The 19,381-nt window shown below is 40.3% G+C and overlaps 1 protein-coding gene across 1 annotated transcript in view; it reads left to right on the top strand.

Moving 5' to 3' along the window:
* The first annotated feature begins 1,523 nt into the window (after positions 1–1,523).
* LOC148339618 (nucleolar protein 4-like) overlaps positions 1,524–19,381 on the top strand; it is a 29,731-nt gene continuing 11,873 nt past the window's right edge. The window contains exons 1-2 of the mRNA XM_088291915.1: positions 1,524–1,778; positions 11,651–11,804. Coding sequence (XP_088148041.1) covers positions 11,687–11,804 — 118 coding nt within the window. The 5' untranslated portion in view covers positions 1,524–1,778; positions 11,651–11,686. The remainder of the gene's footprint in view (positions 1,779–11,650; positions 11,805–19,381) is intronic.

Raw genomic sequence — 19,381 nt, forward strand, 5'->3', positions numbered from 1 at the left:
TTCACATCTGTAGTGCAGCAACACATGTGAAGATTATATAACAATGCTTATTATTTTTGACCTATGCGAGAAACTACCAATATTATTGCACATTACGGAGTCACTGAGAGTAGGGGTGATTCTTCCATTTTATTTTTGTGTCTGTACTACTGTATTATACTGCCTCCCCAGTAGTCAGACGGGCACACTACAAGGAGCAGCACAATGAATTGAGAAGGATAAATTGCAAATTAGGTCCTTTCAATTTCAACTCGATGAGCTCTACTGTCAAAAAGCTGAAGGACAACAAGACAGTCACTCACGAGCAGCCATGAACTTCCTTACCTCGCCGACAGGTGGCAATCTTGTCCTGTAAAGAGCGGGACAGGCGCCATCACACGTTGAAGTCCCTGAACAGGGGTATTACACACATTGTCATATGATAAAAATACACATAAATCGTCATTGCCATTATTACCCAAAGGGGCAAATTTTTAAGTCACACTTTTTAAAATCATTAATTACCATACAAGTGTGAAAAGGAGAAAATCATGAATTTGTATTTTTTTTCCGACAAGGCTTCACCGATGTGCACTCCTTGCTTGCACGAACAATGTGGTCGCAAATGCAATGGAGCCCAGTAGAAAGCAAGTGCCCAGTGGGTGAACATTTCCAAAGACATGCTGGACATTAACTGAACACGTTGCAAACCATTAAATAAAAGCACACATTTATCGACTTTTGACATGAGGGACTCGCTTTCAAGACGCAAATATTTTTCAGAGGTTGCTGCATCTACTCACCTTAAAACATTAGACTGAAAGGTAAATTATCTAAACATTGAAATACAAATAAATGGCTTACAGATGATTTGATTTAGAAAAAAAATGCACCCTAAGAACTTTAACTAACAACCGTGGCTAAAGCTTCTCCCTGAAATCTAAAACTAGTTTCTCATCTCAGATGTATCACTTCAACAAACTTGATTGACACCATTTTAGACAGGGCTGCAGCGGCATCTGGGGTATTCTCAAAGAGCACTTTCTTTGTGTACATTCTTGACCCCCCCCCAAAAAAAAGAATCCAAGGGGAGCACAGTATCTTAAAAACAACCACATATAGATATAATGCCTGTGGAAATACAAGTTAATGCTTGGGGGAGGGGGTTGAGGGATACTCGAATAACAAGTGTACTTAAAAAAACATGTTTACATACGTTAGATTGTAAAGAAAAGACACAAAAATGTATTCTACTTTTATGGGGAAAAACATGCTGCCAAAAAGGTTCGTAGCTTGTTTAAAGGCCTGGGCAAATAAACCCAATCCTGGAAGGTAAATATGAAAAAAAAATTCTGAACAAGTTTTAACTAATGTCATTGTCTCTTTTTTTTCTAAGCAGAGACCAGAAAATTGATTGAAATGTGAAATATATATTTTTTAAAATCGTTATTTATTGAATACGTTTTATTTTTGGGCTGTATTGCCCAACTTCAATAGCGCTATCTCTTACTTTCTCACTCTCGCTCTCTCGCTCACGATGACGTCACATAACTGACCACGCCCCCACCCCGAGACAGCCCTGCTGAGTCTTGGGGGTCGTGCGCGCGCGCCGCTGCATCCTCCCTCCTGGCGCAGGCAGCACGTTCACGAGTAGATCAGAGCCGTCATAACAACAATAATAATGTATAACCGCAGTTATTGCTATTATTATTAAATATCCTGGTGGAATTGAAGAGGACACGTGAGGAGCAAGAAAACAAACGTCCGCGTTCTCCTTTCTTCGTTGTAACGGAGTGAAGGTAAGCACTGCTCTTCATCTTCCTCGTTCTCCCTCTCGTCATCGTCAGCTGTCATGTTGCGTTCACTTGTTCGGTTCGGTCACGCGGCGACGTTTTTATGTTGCGAGTATGTGCGCGCGTCACGCACATCCCAGTTGATGGTCACTGCGGCTCCTTGTGCGCCATCACTGTTGCACATTGTTCTGTGGTTATGCGTGTGCGTGCGTGCGTGCGTGCGTGCGTGCGTGGGCGCCTGGTGCACCCTGACCATCGTCCACGTGCATGTGGCGCGTTACAATTGTCAATTGACTCAACCTGTCCGTCTGTTTTAGAGCTGACTAGCTAGCCCACTATCAGTTGGAGCTCTACCAGTATGTCTATCTTTGCGTAGATCAATAAAGCGTGAATGTTTTTTTTCCATCTATCTATCTATCTATCTATCTATCTCTGGGACTGGACTGGAAAAACGTGGTATGGGTGTTAATAAATGCAATATTGATATTTTTGCAATATAATTTTTTTCATTGTAATTAAATACATTTTAAAATGTGGCAAAATAAGGAGGCTCGGGATATTCTTAGTTTATCATTTGGAATAATTTATCATTGAGAGATAAAAGTCAGATTAGAGCATATTATTTAATTTTAAATTTATCGCACGTCTGCGATGTGCATATTTCACAGGCCATTATCTTGTTAATGATATTTTTTTATATATTGTGTGTTCCTTCTATCTATCGATCTACAGTATCGAGCTAGCCAGCTAGCTATCCACAACATGACGCCCCCCCAATTTTACTCACTAGTGCCCCCTGGAAAGTTTGAAAATCCCTGAACCCCTGAGAGCAGTTTATCAGATCAACTTGAAATTTGGCCGAGATGTCTCTCATAACAATACGCAAAAACGTCGAATTGAAGAAAAAGTCGGCCATTTTGGTTTGAAACAGCCTTTTTAGGTGAATTCTATGACCACTACATTGTCAGACATCTACTTGGAAATGTATTCAAATAAGCCCCAGTGGAAATCAGGAATCCTTGACAGATGGGTGATGCTAATTAGCCAAGCGTTCTTGACTTTGCTATCTAACATGGTGCCCCGGTCAGAGTTTGCTGATCATCTCAAGGGTCGATCGTGAAAAGAGGGTGCGCGTGCCTGTTCATCGCTTCAAGCTTCAATTGTTATTATTGTGTTTTTCACTCGAGTCAGCGACAGCGGGGAGTTGCAAAAGTTGGCTTTGTTTTTGTGTCGTGAGTGAGCAGGTGGGTGGGCCTCTTTGAGATAAGGGGCATAACGTTCAGGGTTCAAAGATTTAATGGGCCCTTCAGTAGTATTTCATGGGTTCATGGAAAATGGACTCCCCTGTTTGCGTTCCCATAGGCTACCCATGATTCTTGGAGGCTACATGGTGCCCACAGGCATCATGTTGGTGACCCCTGCGCTTGCGGTACTCACTGAATTAAATGTTCAAACTGAGCAAAATGTTACAGTGCCTTAAACTTGTTTCAACCCAGTGATGTATGTTTGTTGAGTACAGTTCTGTTGTATTTAACTTTTTACGTGCAATACATTAGCGTTCAACATATTAGAAATATTTGTTATTAAATATATATTTGGCAATTTTTTTTTTCATATTCACTGAGCCATTATTTTCCCACATTTATAGCGTAGTGATAATGCACATGAGGTTACAGTGGCTTTGAATATACTTTTTAATTTTTTAAATAAAAGATTTTTAGAAATGCTTTTTTATGAACAAATTGTTTATTCATGATGGTGATACTGGGAGAGGTAACTGGTTTTAGTTGGTACTGGGTGTCAAAAGCGCGAGAACTATAGTGCAAACTAAGAGCCGTTAGCCCATTGGCGTGTTAGCATGTTAGCGATCCTCTTTCAGGACATTGCCTGTCCACAGGGCAGAATAAAAAATCTCATCAAACTTCTTCAACACTTTCTTCACTCGTTGAAGTTGTATCTTTATATACATATGTTGGCATAACAAAAGTTAGCATGTTAGCATGGTATACATTTTCATTGAAATATAATAGAAGTATGCAAACATAGGGAGAAATTCTCTCACTCTTTCTATAGGCGAGCCTAAACTGTGTGCAGGGATTTTTCTAGTAAGCAGTAGAGTTTATTTACGGTGCTGTAAACCTGACATTGGGTGCTGCTCAAATACATTTTCCGATTCATGATTATGAAATGCAATATTTTGGGCTCTTTGCATAAACTTTTCTTGCAAATGGTGCTTGCCTTGTACAACAATTTTAACTTTGACCTGAAGCAAATGGAAATTCTTCCAGCCCAGTATTCTTGCAGCGTCTTGTGTTTGTTCTGTCATGAACTTGCACTTCTCAGGATTGAGTCAAAAGTGTGACAAACCTGTGTCGAGTCCAACCCTCCGAGGCTCTCGTCTGTCTTGTTTCCTCCTTCCTTCAACGGCAATACTCTAGAAATCAAACATTAACTCTTTTGTTAGCAGTACACATCAATCAATTAGGGTATATAGAGCTTGGTTTCTCCATTACAACATTTGCTTTATTTCTCCTGACAAGCTTGAAAACTGTTTTTTTTCCAATCATGCTATCCCTACAAACTTACATCAAATTCCACAAACAATATATCAATATTTTTTTTGCCTCATTCTGGAGATTTGAGATTTGTTGGGAGAGCGCAGAGGCTAGGCTGCATTGAGAAGGAGTCAAACATGATATCGTTACTCATGTCGCTAGCTTATGTGTTTAATATTAGCGACAATAAGCATGTTGACATGTTAACTGCAAATTTTTTTCATCTGTGGGACCCGGCTCGGCCTGGACCAGAGCGGTCCACAGACCAGCTGGGCAGCAATTCTCATGTGTGGCACATAAAACTAATGCAATGTGAAATAATTGCTTCCTGAATATAGTTAACTTTTAAGTTCAATACATTTGGTTTTAAACTTTCATTTGTATTCCATTTAATTGAATCAAGGGACAGATTGTTGACATTTTTTTTTCCTGTTTGAATGCAGCATTAATGTTTGAACCGTGTTCTCTTACTGTAATATATTTTTTTCAACAATGTTCTCTTACGCCTTGTTTATTAAATGTGTTTGTCATAGACAGATTTCAATATGAGCATTTAGTGTAAAGATGTTAGAAATGCGACAAGATGTTTTGACATTTGAGATGATGTTAAGTGTGGTAAAAATGGACGAATGTCATGTGCATCCCTGACAGTTTTATGAGGGACGTTCTCTTTGTTTTGTCTTCTACAGCACTTAGGCTGTTTAACCTCAAAACGCTTAAAGTGACTTGAAGCACTTCTCTTTGGGTTTCTCAAAGACTCTAGTGGTCACGCTAGATTACCATTTTCACATTGCGCCGGAACAATTTTGCTGTGCGACGGAAAAGTTTGGAATTGACAATGTTTATTGGAAAAGCAGTCGAGAACAGAACAGAGCAAAAATAACAGCCCAGTAACATTGTTAAACAGCACGTGAAAACAATAACGTAGGAGTTGGATTTTATCTATACACGTTATGGGATGGCGTGCTCCACTCTGAGAGAAACAGACACAATGAGAAAACAGAACTGGACAGTAGCAGTGAGCCAGACAGTGTTACATCCTGTGAGGAAGGGACACAATAAGTTGCAAAAAAGATCTGACTGGACAGGACAGTTGTAAATTGCAAACTATTGTGACAAAAAAAAAAAATAGGAGAACAGGACAGAACAGAATTTGACAGCAGCAGTGAACCAGGCAGTTCTCCACAGTTTGAGGATGTGACATGAAAAGTAGCAATTAGGTTAGGACAGGACAGGATGGGACAGGACAGGCAGGGTCTTTTGAAACCTCTGGGTTACACAATCAAGAAGGACTTTTAATAGCTATTGATAGAGCAGAAATGATTGACCAACAAGCCTGCTTTTCGGATTCCACGTCAGGGAGAATCACAAATCCCGATGCGTCATTGTCTATGAGTGTTTCCACTTGTGATGTTGATATGCATCGATGTCAGCTAGTTCTTGTCTAAAGCAGCTGTGTTGCGTTTGATATGTCAGGTGTTTTTTGGGACCTCATTCGACTCGGAGCCCAGGACATCTGCGGTGGCTTTGAGGACAGGACAGTAGAAGTGACCGGGCAGTATCCTGTGTGGAAGGGAGGCGATGAGTAGCAAATGGGACAGGACAGCACAGGACAGGGGTAGTGAGCCAGGGCAAGGCGGGAGTGGCCATGCAGTTCTAAACCTTGCAAAGAATTTGAGGGGGAAGGAGAGGAGAATCTGGGGGAGCTCGGTCTGTGTTGTCTATGCCGCTAGCAGCTAGCAGCGGCTAAAGCAGCTCGTGGCGGCCGTGTGAATCTAGCCTGGCAAACCAGTGAGCTTTGTCAGGTGTAATCCAGTCCTATGCTGGAAAGGCAAGAGTTTAATAGCGCTCAGGCAGATTTGTGACTGACTGGATTAAGGCGGGCTCAGCGTGTCGACCACTCGGCTAATCTCTGACATGCAAGACATGGCGACCAACCTAGCGTCCATGTGTGTATGATGACAAATGTTTTATGGAGGCTCTCCTGTTGATTCAGCGCCATATAGCCCGCCACGCCTTGACGGTCGAGTTAATGATTAGCAGAAACCAGCGAGCATAAGAGATCAGGATTGAGGATGTAACAACCCAAAAGTTGGACACAGGAGCAAAATATTGGCGGAAAAATCATCATCACATGCAACGTCATCATATATATCACGTCAGCTGTCAGCACGCCTCGTGAGATCACTTTGAAGTCGTTCCACACTATTGTTGTTATTGTGTTTTTCACAAGGGGTGTGATTGGCAGTAGCGGAAACCTTCGTGTGAGCAAATGGTGCTTCTCTCCCAATGCAGCTACTAACAGCTGTGTAGATGATACCTTTCCGTTGAAATTTGCCTGTAGTCTCACATTTATTATTGTGCGTAAATCTCAAATGGTTAGTTTAATAACTTAATACCGTGTACAGGGCGATATTGAAATATATAGTTATTGCTAAAGCTACAGTTTCGGTATGCAGTACTGTAGCTATCAAATATTGATATAGTGCTGTAGCATATTGTTTTATTGATTACGCGCGCACACACGCACACACACACACACATATACGCCCAGAGCGTCAGTCAGCTGATGAACAATTCTTTCTCATGGTTTTCTCAGCGATCAATAGTCTTCAGTGCATCTCCCTTGACCGCAACCCCTGGTAACTCCCGTAGAATGTTTGTGTGCGCGCGTACTTGTGTGTGCATGCGTTAGTGCAGCCAATAAGAAGCCTGAAGCAAGGCACATCTGGAAGAGACGCAATAACAGCAATAGTGAGTGGAAGTTCACCAGCACTTGGGTGTCAACTCTTTAAGTCAACATAAACAATTTACTGTATTATTTGTAAAGTAATGCCATATAGTTTATTAGTTCACTGAAGATGACATCAGGGGTGGGTAACGTTTTGTGCTCACGGGCCACATTTGAGTTTTAATACAGACAGATTTGTCAAATCATTTGTAGATGAATGTAACGATGAATGAAGTTGAAATGTGTATGTAAATTAGTACATTTTCACGGTAAAATACGTAAGTCCCATATTTTAATTCTATTATTGATACATTTTATTATCATTAATTGACCAATTATTAAAAAAAATAATGGCAATGGTAATTGTATATGCAAAGCTTTTTTTTAAAAATTTTTAATTTAAATTAATTTGTGTGATTTACATTGACTTCCAAAAAAGTGAAATATACAAAATTGTTGACCATTTTTCCTTTTTTCGCCAATGAATCAAGTTGGTTGAAGTCTTGAGTCTTGCTTCTCTTTCTCATCTACTGACTGAGGCACACAAATTCTGCAATTAAATGTAAAATTAGCTCTTATCTATTTTAATTGGCAGAGAATATTTTATTTCTTTATTTATTATTGTATTATTATTTAAATTATTGCCTTTTTTTTATATTTGTCACAGCTGCAATTGTTGTTAACGAACTCTACAAATAAACTTGAGTTGAGTTACAAGATGTCACAAAATGTTTTAATGAAAAAAATTCAATCTCTTTAATTCTAATACATTTTTGATTTACACTAGTACCGCTGCTAAAGCCAAGCCGAAAGTTACATTTTTCTTTCTTCTTCTTTAAATATGATGAACTGATTCGTATTTGTTGACTTACCAGGTATTGATTTGTTTTTCATAAACGTGTTCATGTTTCATAAACACAAACTAAAGCGGGCCCCTCATTTCTGTCCATTTGACTCTATGTGGCCCTCAGTGGAAAAAAGTTCAACATCCCTGAAGTAAACAAACAAAATGGCGTTTTAGCAAGCATGGAGTTGCACTGCAACAAATTCTCCTCTGTGCTTATGTAAGAAATGTTGAGCTTTTCTGACTGCTCTGACACCCCCCATCCACTTAAATCTGTCATTTACACACCCTCCAACCAGATAGATATTTTTTTCCACGTTACAACCAACAGGACTGACGCAACCCCTTTTTTACTGATGGAAGTTACTTTTATTGGATTAATATTATACAGAATATATATAAAATTATAAATTATATATAAATAGATTAGTGCTGTCAAGTGATTATTTTTTTTAAACTAATCAATCACTAAAAAAATCCATGATTAATTTTTCAATGACTATTTTTCGCAAAACCTATAACAGATATTTACTTGAATAATATCTTGGAATTGATGCAAAATTCACCAAATATGAAGTATATTTAATTCAAAGACTTTTCTAATAGCTTTCTTGGATTCTTGAATACGATCTAAATGGAGACATCTTTGCAGACATTTATTTTCAAAACATTTCTCAAAACTGCCCACAAGCGCCACTCACCAGCAGTGTTGGTTTGCGAGGCCGAGTGGGAACTTAAACACAGTGTTTTGTTCTGAAACGTGCTAAAGACAGCTAATATGGCACAATATTTGCAAAGTATGCGAATTATTTTTGAAGTAAATTAAACTGAGTTAACTGAGTTAAAATATTTAACTGAGTTATTTTTTTGGGGATTAATCACCTGAGTTAATGCTTTAATTTTGACAGCCCTAATATGTATATATATATATATATATATATATTCAAAGAATTCATGCCACATATATATATAAATATTCATAGATTTCAATGACATTCGCAAGTATCTAGTCAAGTACTTGTCTGCAGGATTTCCAGGCAGCCTGGAATGCCCGTGGATCACGCCGTTGGTATCCCAGGATTACGCGCCGTGGGTGTGTCAGAAGTCCGGACGGCAGAATCGGCATAGTGTGGGTCCCAAGTGCGTAAAAATGCACAGATGGGAGAATATACTGTCGCACATAACGAATAGCACTGACTCATCTTGGTTGTAATTGCTGGTTGCCACGGTAACATGGCCACACTATGACAAAGGAAGCTGTGTGTGGGGCTGCTCGGAGGCTGGGATGCTGGGAGTAGTTAGGATGAGAGGATGCAGGCGTGGGGGAAGGGGAAGGGAGGTACAAGGGGGGGTAGGGTGCTGATGGTAAAGGGGAGTGGGGGTGGGTTAGGAGTGCTGATGTTGATGCCAGCTTGAGGGTCCAGCAGCTCTGCACCATGGCAACAAAGAGAGACACCCTCCATCTCCCCATAAGATCACAAACCTTTCGTTTCATTCATAAAATAGACAAGCACCAACACTTTTAACACTCACATTAAATATCCCAATCACCATATTATATTATTGCTTGTCCAAGTGGATCAAATATCTAAATCATCTCGTTTTTTGCTTGCAGTGTAAATGCAGTCCAGTGCTGATATCGCACTGTATCGTATTCTCTTTGCTTTCCTTAAAGTGTCTGTACAACCCGATCAAACTTCAATATTTTGATGGACTGTATTGTGTTGCCCAGTGTCGATACAAGTGGATCGAATGTCGATGTGCTGCTGTGTTGCATCCATGTCACTTGGAATCTAATATCACTACAACTGGATCCGGTATCGATATGCTGTATCGTGTAGGCGTCGATTACGCTGTCGTGTGTGGACGCAACTGAATCAAATATCAATATTGTGAGGTATGATGTTGTTATTGCTTCCACTACAGTCTTAATATAATTTATATCGTCATCGCTGTGTTGTATTGTTGCTTGTCCGGCAGTATTGATACATGTGAAATATTGATACTCTGATGTATTTTTGTTACGTACGCTACTGTATCGAAACGACTGAATCAAATATCGATATTGAGATGTATCATATTCATCCATCCATTATCGGAACCGCTTCTCCTCACTAGGGTCGCGGGGGTGCTGGAGGAAGGCTGAAGCCGGAACCAAACCCTGCACCTCTGTATTGTGAGGCCGTTGTGCTAGCCAATTGACCACCGTGCCGCCATGTATCATCTTTTAGCGCGAATGCGAAAGTATTGCAACAACTGGGATGAATATCAAATTTATCATCATCATTTACGCCTCAATGTCGCAACATCTGTTTGAAGCATAAATTTTCAGTTTTCTTGTTCTTGCTTGCACTACAGTTTCAATGCAAGTGGACTTGTATCAACATCAATGTTTGCTCCGGCTGAGGCGACGCTGTTGCCTAACTGATAACTTTACATCACAATTCCTGTAGAATCGCGATGATGATACGATATACGCTACATTATCGATATTCCATCTAGATGTGTCTGTGATGCAGTTTAAATGCTAACAAAATATCAAAATTTGATCCAGTTGTATTAATATTAAAGCGTGAGTGATAAGAATACACAATGAGATTTTTGATGTTTTGTCCCGCCTTGGTGGGGATGTTGCTGAGTAGATGAGCGAGCAGAGACAAAGATCCTTCCGTTGGTCCACGAGTTAACTCGATTAGCTTTGCGATGTCCATCCGGCCCTTGCTCTGCTTTGGACACACAAAAACACACACCAGCCTTGTGCGCGTGTACTGATCAGTCGATCGCCATTGTGGCGAGCAAATGGATGCTAAGGTGGTGAATAATCTAAAAAGCATTGGACTTCACCCCCTTTACGAGCCAATCAAAACACGGCGCAGCCCTGAAGTGCTCCTTTGAATTTCCATGATACATTTCAGCATCTTAACCAAAATTATAACATTACATTGCTCGCGTGTGATACAGAGAAGTGCAGGTGTGCCGTTGAATTTGCTCCTATACCCTGCTCGTAACTCAAAACATCCCTGTCTAAATATAATTTTCCCACCCGAAAACCTGATAATTTTGTACTTGATAAAAGCATACAGTAATTACATCATTAAATTGAATTAAAAACATAGAAATGATTTTTGCCACACTGCATTCATTTAGTGGCCATTGTACTGGTCTTTATTTGGTGCACGCTTTAGCCACTTGGTGGCAGTATAAGACAGACTCACGGCTATAATCTTTCTTGAGATGTCTCAAGTCCTCTCAGCTCATCAGTACAGCACTAATATTGGTTGTTCTTTGGGGAGCATAAAGAATATCTGACAGACTACTTTTATGTTGCTGCGCTGTTTGTGTTCAAGCCGTTGCTTAAAGGGTTGCAGCATCGTCACATCGATGCCATTTAGCATTAGCATTAAGCTAGCAGAGTGAAACGATAAGTTATTATGTTTTAAATACGCAATGTTTAAATCTCTTTGTTTTATGTTCAGTCTGGCAGTAAACTTCAACTGGGAGTGGCAATAAATATATTTCAAAAGAGTTGCTCATTATTTGGCTTACTGCTACTTATTAAGCAAAAAATAATCCAAACGACCGTTCATATCTTGAAAAAAAACACAAGCCGAATCACTTGTGCACCGCAGTGTTTTCAAGTCATCCAGTAGATGAAGCTCCACAAATACAAACTAGACCGCATGCGCTCGTGTATGTTTGGCTTTACGACTCATTGTGACCACTTCCTGTTTTGTGCGCGTGGCGCCAGGATGACGCATCAGTGAGCAGCGAGGACGAGGCCGACATGAGCGAGCCCTCGTGGCCGGCAGCCGACCCGGGAGCCACGTCGCAGCTTAGCCTGGCCGGCCGAGCGGAGACCATGCGCCACAGTCCCAACATCGCCGGCAACAGGGAGGACGATGGTAAGAGTCTGATTTTAATTCAACTTGGTGCAGTTAATTGAGAATTGAGGCCCAGACAGTTGACTTCCTCAAACCAGAATTTGCTGACTCTATAATGGTGCTTTTTGTGCTAATAATAATAAACGGAAGAGTGATTCACAAAGAGTTATGCCTCTAGCGATACTTGAAAGAGATACATTGGCTTTAACTTTTTTTTTTTTGGAACTCAGTACGTGTTATTTACTTAGTACAGTTCAGTTATATTTAACTTTGAAGTAGAATTATTGACATCTAATCGTATGGAATCTTTTAGAATAGATTTGTTTATTTTCTTTTTTTAAAAGTTTTTGAGGACTACGCCCCTGTTGTATTTTATCGTTGGTTATTATGTTGGCGCTTTGAGAGCGATGCGGTACTTGATGTAAAACGTTTGAGAACCAGTGAACGAGGGAGGGAAAGCAATTAATGAGGAGCTGACTGACAAGCGGAATGCGGTGCTATCAAATGCTTTGTTGAAATGCGGAATGTGGCACTTGAAATTGGGATGATTTCAATCGGTCAAGAAATTTTGACGGCGGAAGTAAATATGTAATATAGCGCTTCATTTGGTTATTTCATAAAAAATCAAATCAAATAAATTCTCAGGAAGTGAGTTGTTATGTTCAGAGTGAACCAATCAGCTTCAGACGTGTGTTAAATGTGAGTCAACTCACACCTGCCACCATTTAATGTGCCTCTGATTGACCCCAAATGACCTTCAGCTTTCTTTTGGTGATGACCGGTGTTGTGATTATGCCATACACACCTTTTGAAATTCTGGCCAGCAAATTGAACCTTGGTTTCAAAATGTTGCATGAACACAATTGAAACCTCCTGAATGCATGTGGGTAAATCTATTACAATCCAATAAAAAAAAAATAAAAAAAAGACACAGTACATGCTAACTAAAATTAGCGATTTGATCATATAGTTTGTAGCGGTCTGAGAAAGAAGATTATTGTCTGTATCACTGAGTCAAAAGCATAATAAAATTGCTTATAGGAAAGTAGTCATTTGTATTGCCATGTTTTTTTGAAGCGGCAACATTCAGTACAGAGTCCAGGCTTGCTTCCTCATACTTGGGTTTATCTTTTTTTTTCAAATTCCAAACTAAGTAACCAGAGTTTAAGCGTTTTGGGAGGAGCTTAGCGATGTGTGTGAATATTTCATGAGCTCCTTTGTCACTATTTGTCAACAACTAACAACTATTGACGCATTCAATATTAATGACAGCTCACCATCTTGCTCTCACGCATTGTTAGCGCCAATTAGGGGGCATCTCGGCTCATGTCTTCCACACACTTTATTCGCTTGGATTTGGTGCGCTAGTTTCCTGTAGCCGTACGTTAACGCCACCCCGCATGTGCGCTTAGTTCAACGAGCGTTAACGGACTGACTCTGTGCGTGCGTTTAGCTTTTTCCATGGCTATCACTTTTAAAGCCGCAAACGTAACATTGACTATTTTTTTTTTTTTTTTTTTTTTAGGACAGAAAATCTTACTTGCAACATTGACTTGATCATTTAATGAAGATTTTATGTCACACTATGACACACTCGCGCACACACACACACACACACACATACCATTTTCAGTCGAGCACACCGTATATCCACATATAGAGTTGAGTGTGGTTTCAAGTGTTATTAGTGCCGAGAGCTACCGGGCGGAGAGGAGAAGGACTTAAAGCATGATTGACAACTCGTAACCCACCTTCCAGTTCAGCAAATAAGGAGAGCGCTTGGGGTATAAAAAAAAAAGATTTCAACACCTGTCACCTGCGGTATAGCACGGCACATCAGTTATGTGGCGTCCAAGAAGGACATCATCTGCTTATTAGTTACTCTCTTTGTAAGTTGACTGTAAAACTGTCACGCGCGGCAAAAGAGAATTAAGCGTTATATTTTTAAAAACACCAAAATGGTCGACCAAACCTTGGAATATTGTTTAACAAACGTCAACATGCCATAGACGGGCTATCGGAAATTAGTATAGATGTTACAGTAAATTGAATCCTTCAAACAACGGCTATTTTTACCACACATGGCGCAGCAACACATACAGTACAAACAGAACATGCACCAACACTCACAGCTCAGCCCTTTATGAACGAATAAAACAGCAAAAAAAGGCCATCTGCTGTTTCGTGCTGTTAACTCTTTCAAAACTTTTCTTTTAAGGCTCACAGAATATTGTGTCCGATGGCTACAAAAACACAAAAACTACCCAATAAAAGATTGAACTAAATTTTAAAGTTTGTTTCTACATAATTCTGTTCATTTTCTGTTTACTTCGGCAGTAAGCTTCACCTGGGAGTGCCATTCAACAGCCCGACTCCGCTTTTTTGATCATTTGTTCAATATCTGCCAAAGTGCTGCTTTATTTAGATGTGAGTTGATTTCAGTTCACTGCCGCCGTACAGCGTTTGTCTCTCAAGGTTGCACTCACAAGTCAAAGCAAAGAATTGGCCAAATGATGGCTAGTGTCTTCAAAAACTCATATGTCAGGTCACTCGTATCTCAAGGCACTACTCTATGGAGTGGATTCACTCAAGAAAGGTCCTCCAACTGGCAAGCTTGTTAAGGTCAATTATCACGTCGTCCTTCCCCAGAACCGGTTTTCCTCAAATGTCCTGCTCCGAATTGATGTCCGTTTGGCATCCAGCGCTCCTGACCGGCAGATGTTTCATGCGGAGTAATCCGGATCATGACTTGCATTACCAGGCCTGCGGTTCAAATGTGGAATTGGAGCAGCGGCCATGCTTGGACCGCGCGTTGGTGGATCCGCCTAATCCTCGGATCACGTGGACCTGCAGCATCTTCTCATGCTGACTTCATTACAGCGGTGCCTTGAGATACGAGTTTAATCATCGCAAATCATCTTTTCATTAAAGTGAATAGAAATGCTAGTCCATCCTTCCAAAAAGCCAAACGGTACATTTTTGCTTTTGTTTTATTAGATTTTGTCCTCCTTTGCTGCTCTTTCTGGTGTACATCACCTGGCCACTAGGGGGCAATATAATACTCACATACAAAGCCACTAAACTGGTGTAATATTACTCATTTTTAACAGAGGATAAATAATATATGAATGTGAATGTTGTTAAATTGTGACGATTGTTATTGTGCATGTTTCAAAGCACCGTTTATGTTCAAATTTTCAGAAAATTGACCACACATTGTTCATTGTTTTAAATTGCCAGCTTTAAAACATTGGTACTGAAAACAAAAATAATTATAGAGTAATTTAAACATTTTATTAACATCGTAAATTTGAAGAAGAATGAAAAAGATATTCCTCATTCATTTTAAACATTTTTATTTTACAGCACAACACATGTAGAAGAATATAAAATAAAAACTGTGAACGACTAAAAATGGACCACTGAGAAATCATGAAAATTCCTCCAAAAAAAAAAATCTGCATCGTAATTTTTTAAATTGTGATCCTACATACGGCGTTAAAATCATTCCTACTTTTTTTCTGTTTGAGCTCCTTTATGAATGACCTGGTGCAATGTCTGCTTTAAAAATCAAACATATTCACTCAAGCACAAAAGTTGGCCTTCCCCTTCACTCCCATTCCAAAAAGATGAACTAAAGCCCACCGCATCTGTCAGGCAAGATCCACTCGCACTAAATACGCCATCTAAAAAACCTCTGGACAAAGATATTGGCACACCTGCGGTTTTCTCCGCTCGCAATGCCAGTTTCTTGACCTCATGCTGACTTGCTGCGGACATTATTCTTCATTCCTTATAATGTGTGTGTGCGTATGTACGCTTGTGCAGGAAAGTAGGACAGTGTCGTTAAATGACCTCCTCCCACCTGCCACCTCCGTACGGCCGTGGAATTGAGAGGATGAGGATGAGGTGGGTCAGGATAAAGGGTGTCCATTAAAAAAAAGAGGAAAGGGGGTGGAATGAGGTTGGGAGCGACACAGAGGGGAGGCAACAAACGTTGGATGATGTCCTTTGAAAGTGAGCATGATGGTGTAACACACCAGTTTGTCTTTTTTTTTTTCCCCTTCTTTTTACGAGCAATAATTAATGAATCGATCTGGAATCGATCCAGTCGTGGTGGGATTGTCGAGAACTGACTGCAGGAATGTCAGCTAAAAGAAGCGAGTGTGGAATTGATGACAAAATAGAGCGCACCGCTCGGCCGTGACCATCGGAAGCGCTGTTGATTCACTTTCGACGAGTTTGTTTCAAGACAACGTGAATTAGGCTAGGCTAAGCTAAAATAAGCTAAGCTACATCCACTGACTGATTGTATATCGACTTGCGTGGGTGCACTTAATTGAATTGATTCAGGAGGCTGCGGAACAGCATTGCTCACTTGAACCTACGCAGGAACGCACACAGTTAAACTCTCTGGACTACGTGCTGCTGTTTTGGTTGGCAAGAGGTTTGTTAGCATTTGAAGCAACTATTTTGATATTTGTTTTAAGTAGCTAATTTATTTATTCGTTTTTTTTAGAGAGACGGCAATGCTTTAGGGAAATTGGTGCACTGCATGTTTATACTATGTGGGAGGCAGGAGTGGCGAAGGGAGGGAGAGGGAGACCCGGGGAACGGGAGAGACGCACCTTGCCAAGGGATGTCGAAATTGCTTTATGGGTTTTGGGAGATGAGATTGTACAAAGGTTGCAGCAATAAAACGCGTAGCTAGTTAGATTTGAACGTATCACACACACGCACAGTGTTCACACCTAGTTTTAACGCATTCAAACCACATTAGGTAGAAAATGATTTGGGCCCTATTGTCATAGACACGTGCATTTGCCTATAAACTATCGCATCTTCATTTTTTTGTCACACTTTGGTGGTAAAGTAGACCAGAACTGAGACCATTGTAATGTATGTGTACAAAGATGCACAATTTTGGATGGCAGTCTGTGCCCACTTTGCAGCGGACGACTTTTAGCAGTTCTTTATAAATGTATTCTGTACATGCAAACCAATCTCCTGCATAGATTCCCGTGCCTTCATTATGCTTCCGCCATGTTGACCGAACGCCTCTCCTGTTCTAAATTTCACGGGAATGAGGGGAGTTACTTCGATTGGCTGGGAACAAGTTGGCTTTGTTCACTCCCACAATGGCGCACCAGCCCATTTCTAACTGCGCCTGTCTCTGAAAATACCAACAGAAAGAAGACTTCCTCCATACGTGACAATTAGATTGCACTTTGCCAAAGACTTGTGCTTGCCAGGTTTCACCTGCTTCACACCAGGTTTAAATATGTACAAGTCTGGTTAGTTGGTTTAAACATGTTTGAATTAGTTTCATTATAACACTCCTGTTTTGTGATGTTCACACCTGTTTTTACATGCTCAAACCAGGTTTCAACGTGTTTACACCTGGTTTTGCTCACGTTACCTTTAAGTTTGATAAAGAAAACATTTGCAAACTTCTGCTCTCACTTCAAAAAGCAATGATTGTCCACGCGTTCCCATCTGGTCGATATGATCTAGTTTCACATCTGGTTCCAAAATGTTGACACCAGGTTACAGCTTCTTCTCACCTTCCTTTAACACGTTTACACCTCTGAAAAGTATTCAAAGCACTAAACGCTTACTCTGTTGGACCAAGCCACTAGTTCTAGCAATTCCATTGTGCTCTGTGAATTTTTTTTATTTTGAAGTTCTGACTGCCACAAGTTATTTGCCTTGTAGCAACTCCACAATGTATAATGGCTATTCTATACCAGGATGTACTCTGTCACCTCCGCACCGTCGTCAAGGAAACCTCTCTTCCATCTCTAGTGAGACTCTGCGCGCGCACTCACGCGCACACACACACTCTGTAAGTCATAATGTACTCACCGCTTGGTTTTTTTCCGAGGTCATCCTTTTTCAGCGAAGAACCTGGAGAATCCGAAGGAACATCTTTTTAAAAGAATATCAAGAATATCTTAACCATGACCAACGGTGGGGGCAACAAACATTTTGTTCTTAGAAGGGTGTCAATTGAATAGGTAAAGCGCTATGCTAACAAAAGCAAGTCATGAATAGTGGAAGTGATAAGGCAGGTTAAAGCTTTTTACGTGTATTCAGAAAATATTTTTTCAAATTGATAAATTGCCGTCTTTTAAATATTATCTCAGCAGTTGAGTAGGAATCACATTTTTCACTCACGGTATTCACTCATGTGTGCACAAAACAATTTATTGCTCGCTGCACATTCAACCTTAAGACGCGGCTGTGTGACCGTATGAGGTATTCAATTTAGAAATGCCGTAAAAAACATTTGTGTTAGGTGAAGTTTAGGAAGACTTTTTTTTTGTTTTGTTTTTTTTAGTAAAAATAAGTCGGTATTAATTTTAAGTGATATCTCTAAAGCCTCATTATATGTATGTGTATATATATATATATATATATATAACTTTGTTTTTTTCATCTTCGTTATCTTTTTCTAACCTAAAGAACAAACTTTATTCTTAAGCGTCACTGTTAAAAATGGACTTCCAATTAAGTATTGAGGAAAGCCAGGTTGTCAATTTTATGTTACGCGTGGAATCTGTTGGCTTTACTTAAAGTAACTTGTTGTCAAATTTAGTGACTTTTCAGTGAAATAACAAAGTTACCTTTTCCAGGTAACTGTGGGAACACTTCAAATGAGAATTGCTCAAATGCTAACATCCCAGCAGTTGGTACGGGCATTCTCATGTCTTGTGATTATTTTGGATCCTTTTAGCCTTTAGCTGAATGAGAGCGTCAGATTGCTGCTCAGTCTAATTAAAAGAATACCTTTTGCATTGGATATCATCGGCGCTCGTACATGTTGCACTGGGCTGGGTGTGGAAATGGCTCATATATGCAAATATACACGTACAAAAATGTTTTGTAGATGTGTTATTGTCTTGTCATTGTATACTGCATGCTCGTTTATATGTATTGTAGCGCGCTCTATGAGACTTGATGGGAAGTGTTCTGTGATTGATTGATCAGCCCGGAGGGTAGTCAGGCAAGTAGTTGCGCTCAAGGTCCAAAGATGTGTGGGCGAATGTAGGATTTGTGTGTGTGTGTGTGCTTGCGTGGGAGTGGTATGGTGAGGCGAGGTCGAGGTGGAGAGCCGCTCAACAGTCTGGGTCTTTGTCTTCCTCGCTTACAAAGTGTGTGTCGGCGTGTGTGTGTGCGTGTGTGTGGGGGGTGCAGGGGTGTGCGTGTGTGTGTGTGTGTGGTGTGTGGAGGCAACATTTTTTTTTGTTCACCTCTCAAGGCCCGAGACGACACAGCCGCGAGCTGCACAAAACATGCACAACACACACACTCATGCACATACACTAGGTGTGGGCAAACTACGGCCCGGGGCCACATACGGCCCGTTAAACGTTTTAATCCGGCCCGCCAAACTTGAAAAAAATTCAATGAATAAACCTTGTGAATGTTTTATTTTCTAAATACTCTGGCGTGTCAAACACAAATATTTTGTTGTCATGCTTTTGTTCATTTTTTTTTAGAATTAAATTAATTTTTTTTTTCTCTGATGACGTGAGGTTACTAAAACACTCCATCCATCTACTCCTGGTCCGGCCCTTCTGTCAAATTTTAGAACC

The sequence above is a fragment of the Idiotropiscis lumnitzeri genome, chromosome 3 (genome assembly GCF_059441095.1).
Source record: "Idiotropiscis lumnitzeri isolate Australia: NSW breed Sydney's pygmy pipehorse chromosome 3, RoL_Ilum_1.0, whole genome shotgun sequence".
NCBI classification, from domain to species: Eukaryota; Metazoa; Chordata; class Actinopteri; order Syngnathiformes; family Syngnathidae; genus Idiotropiscis; species Idiotropiscis lumnitzeri.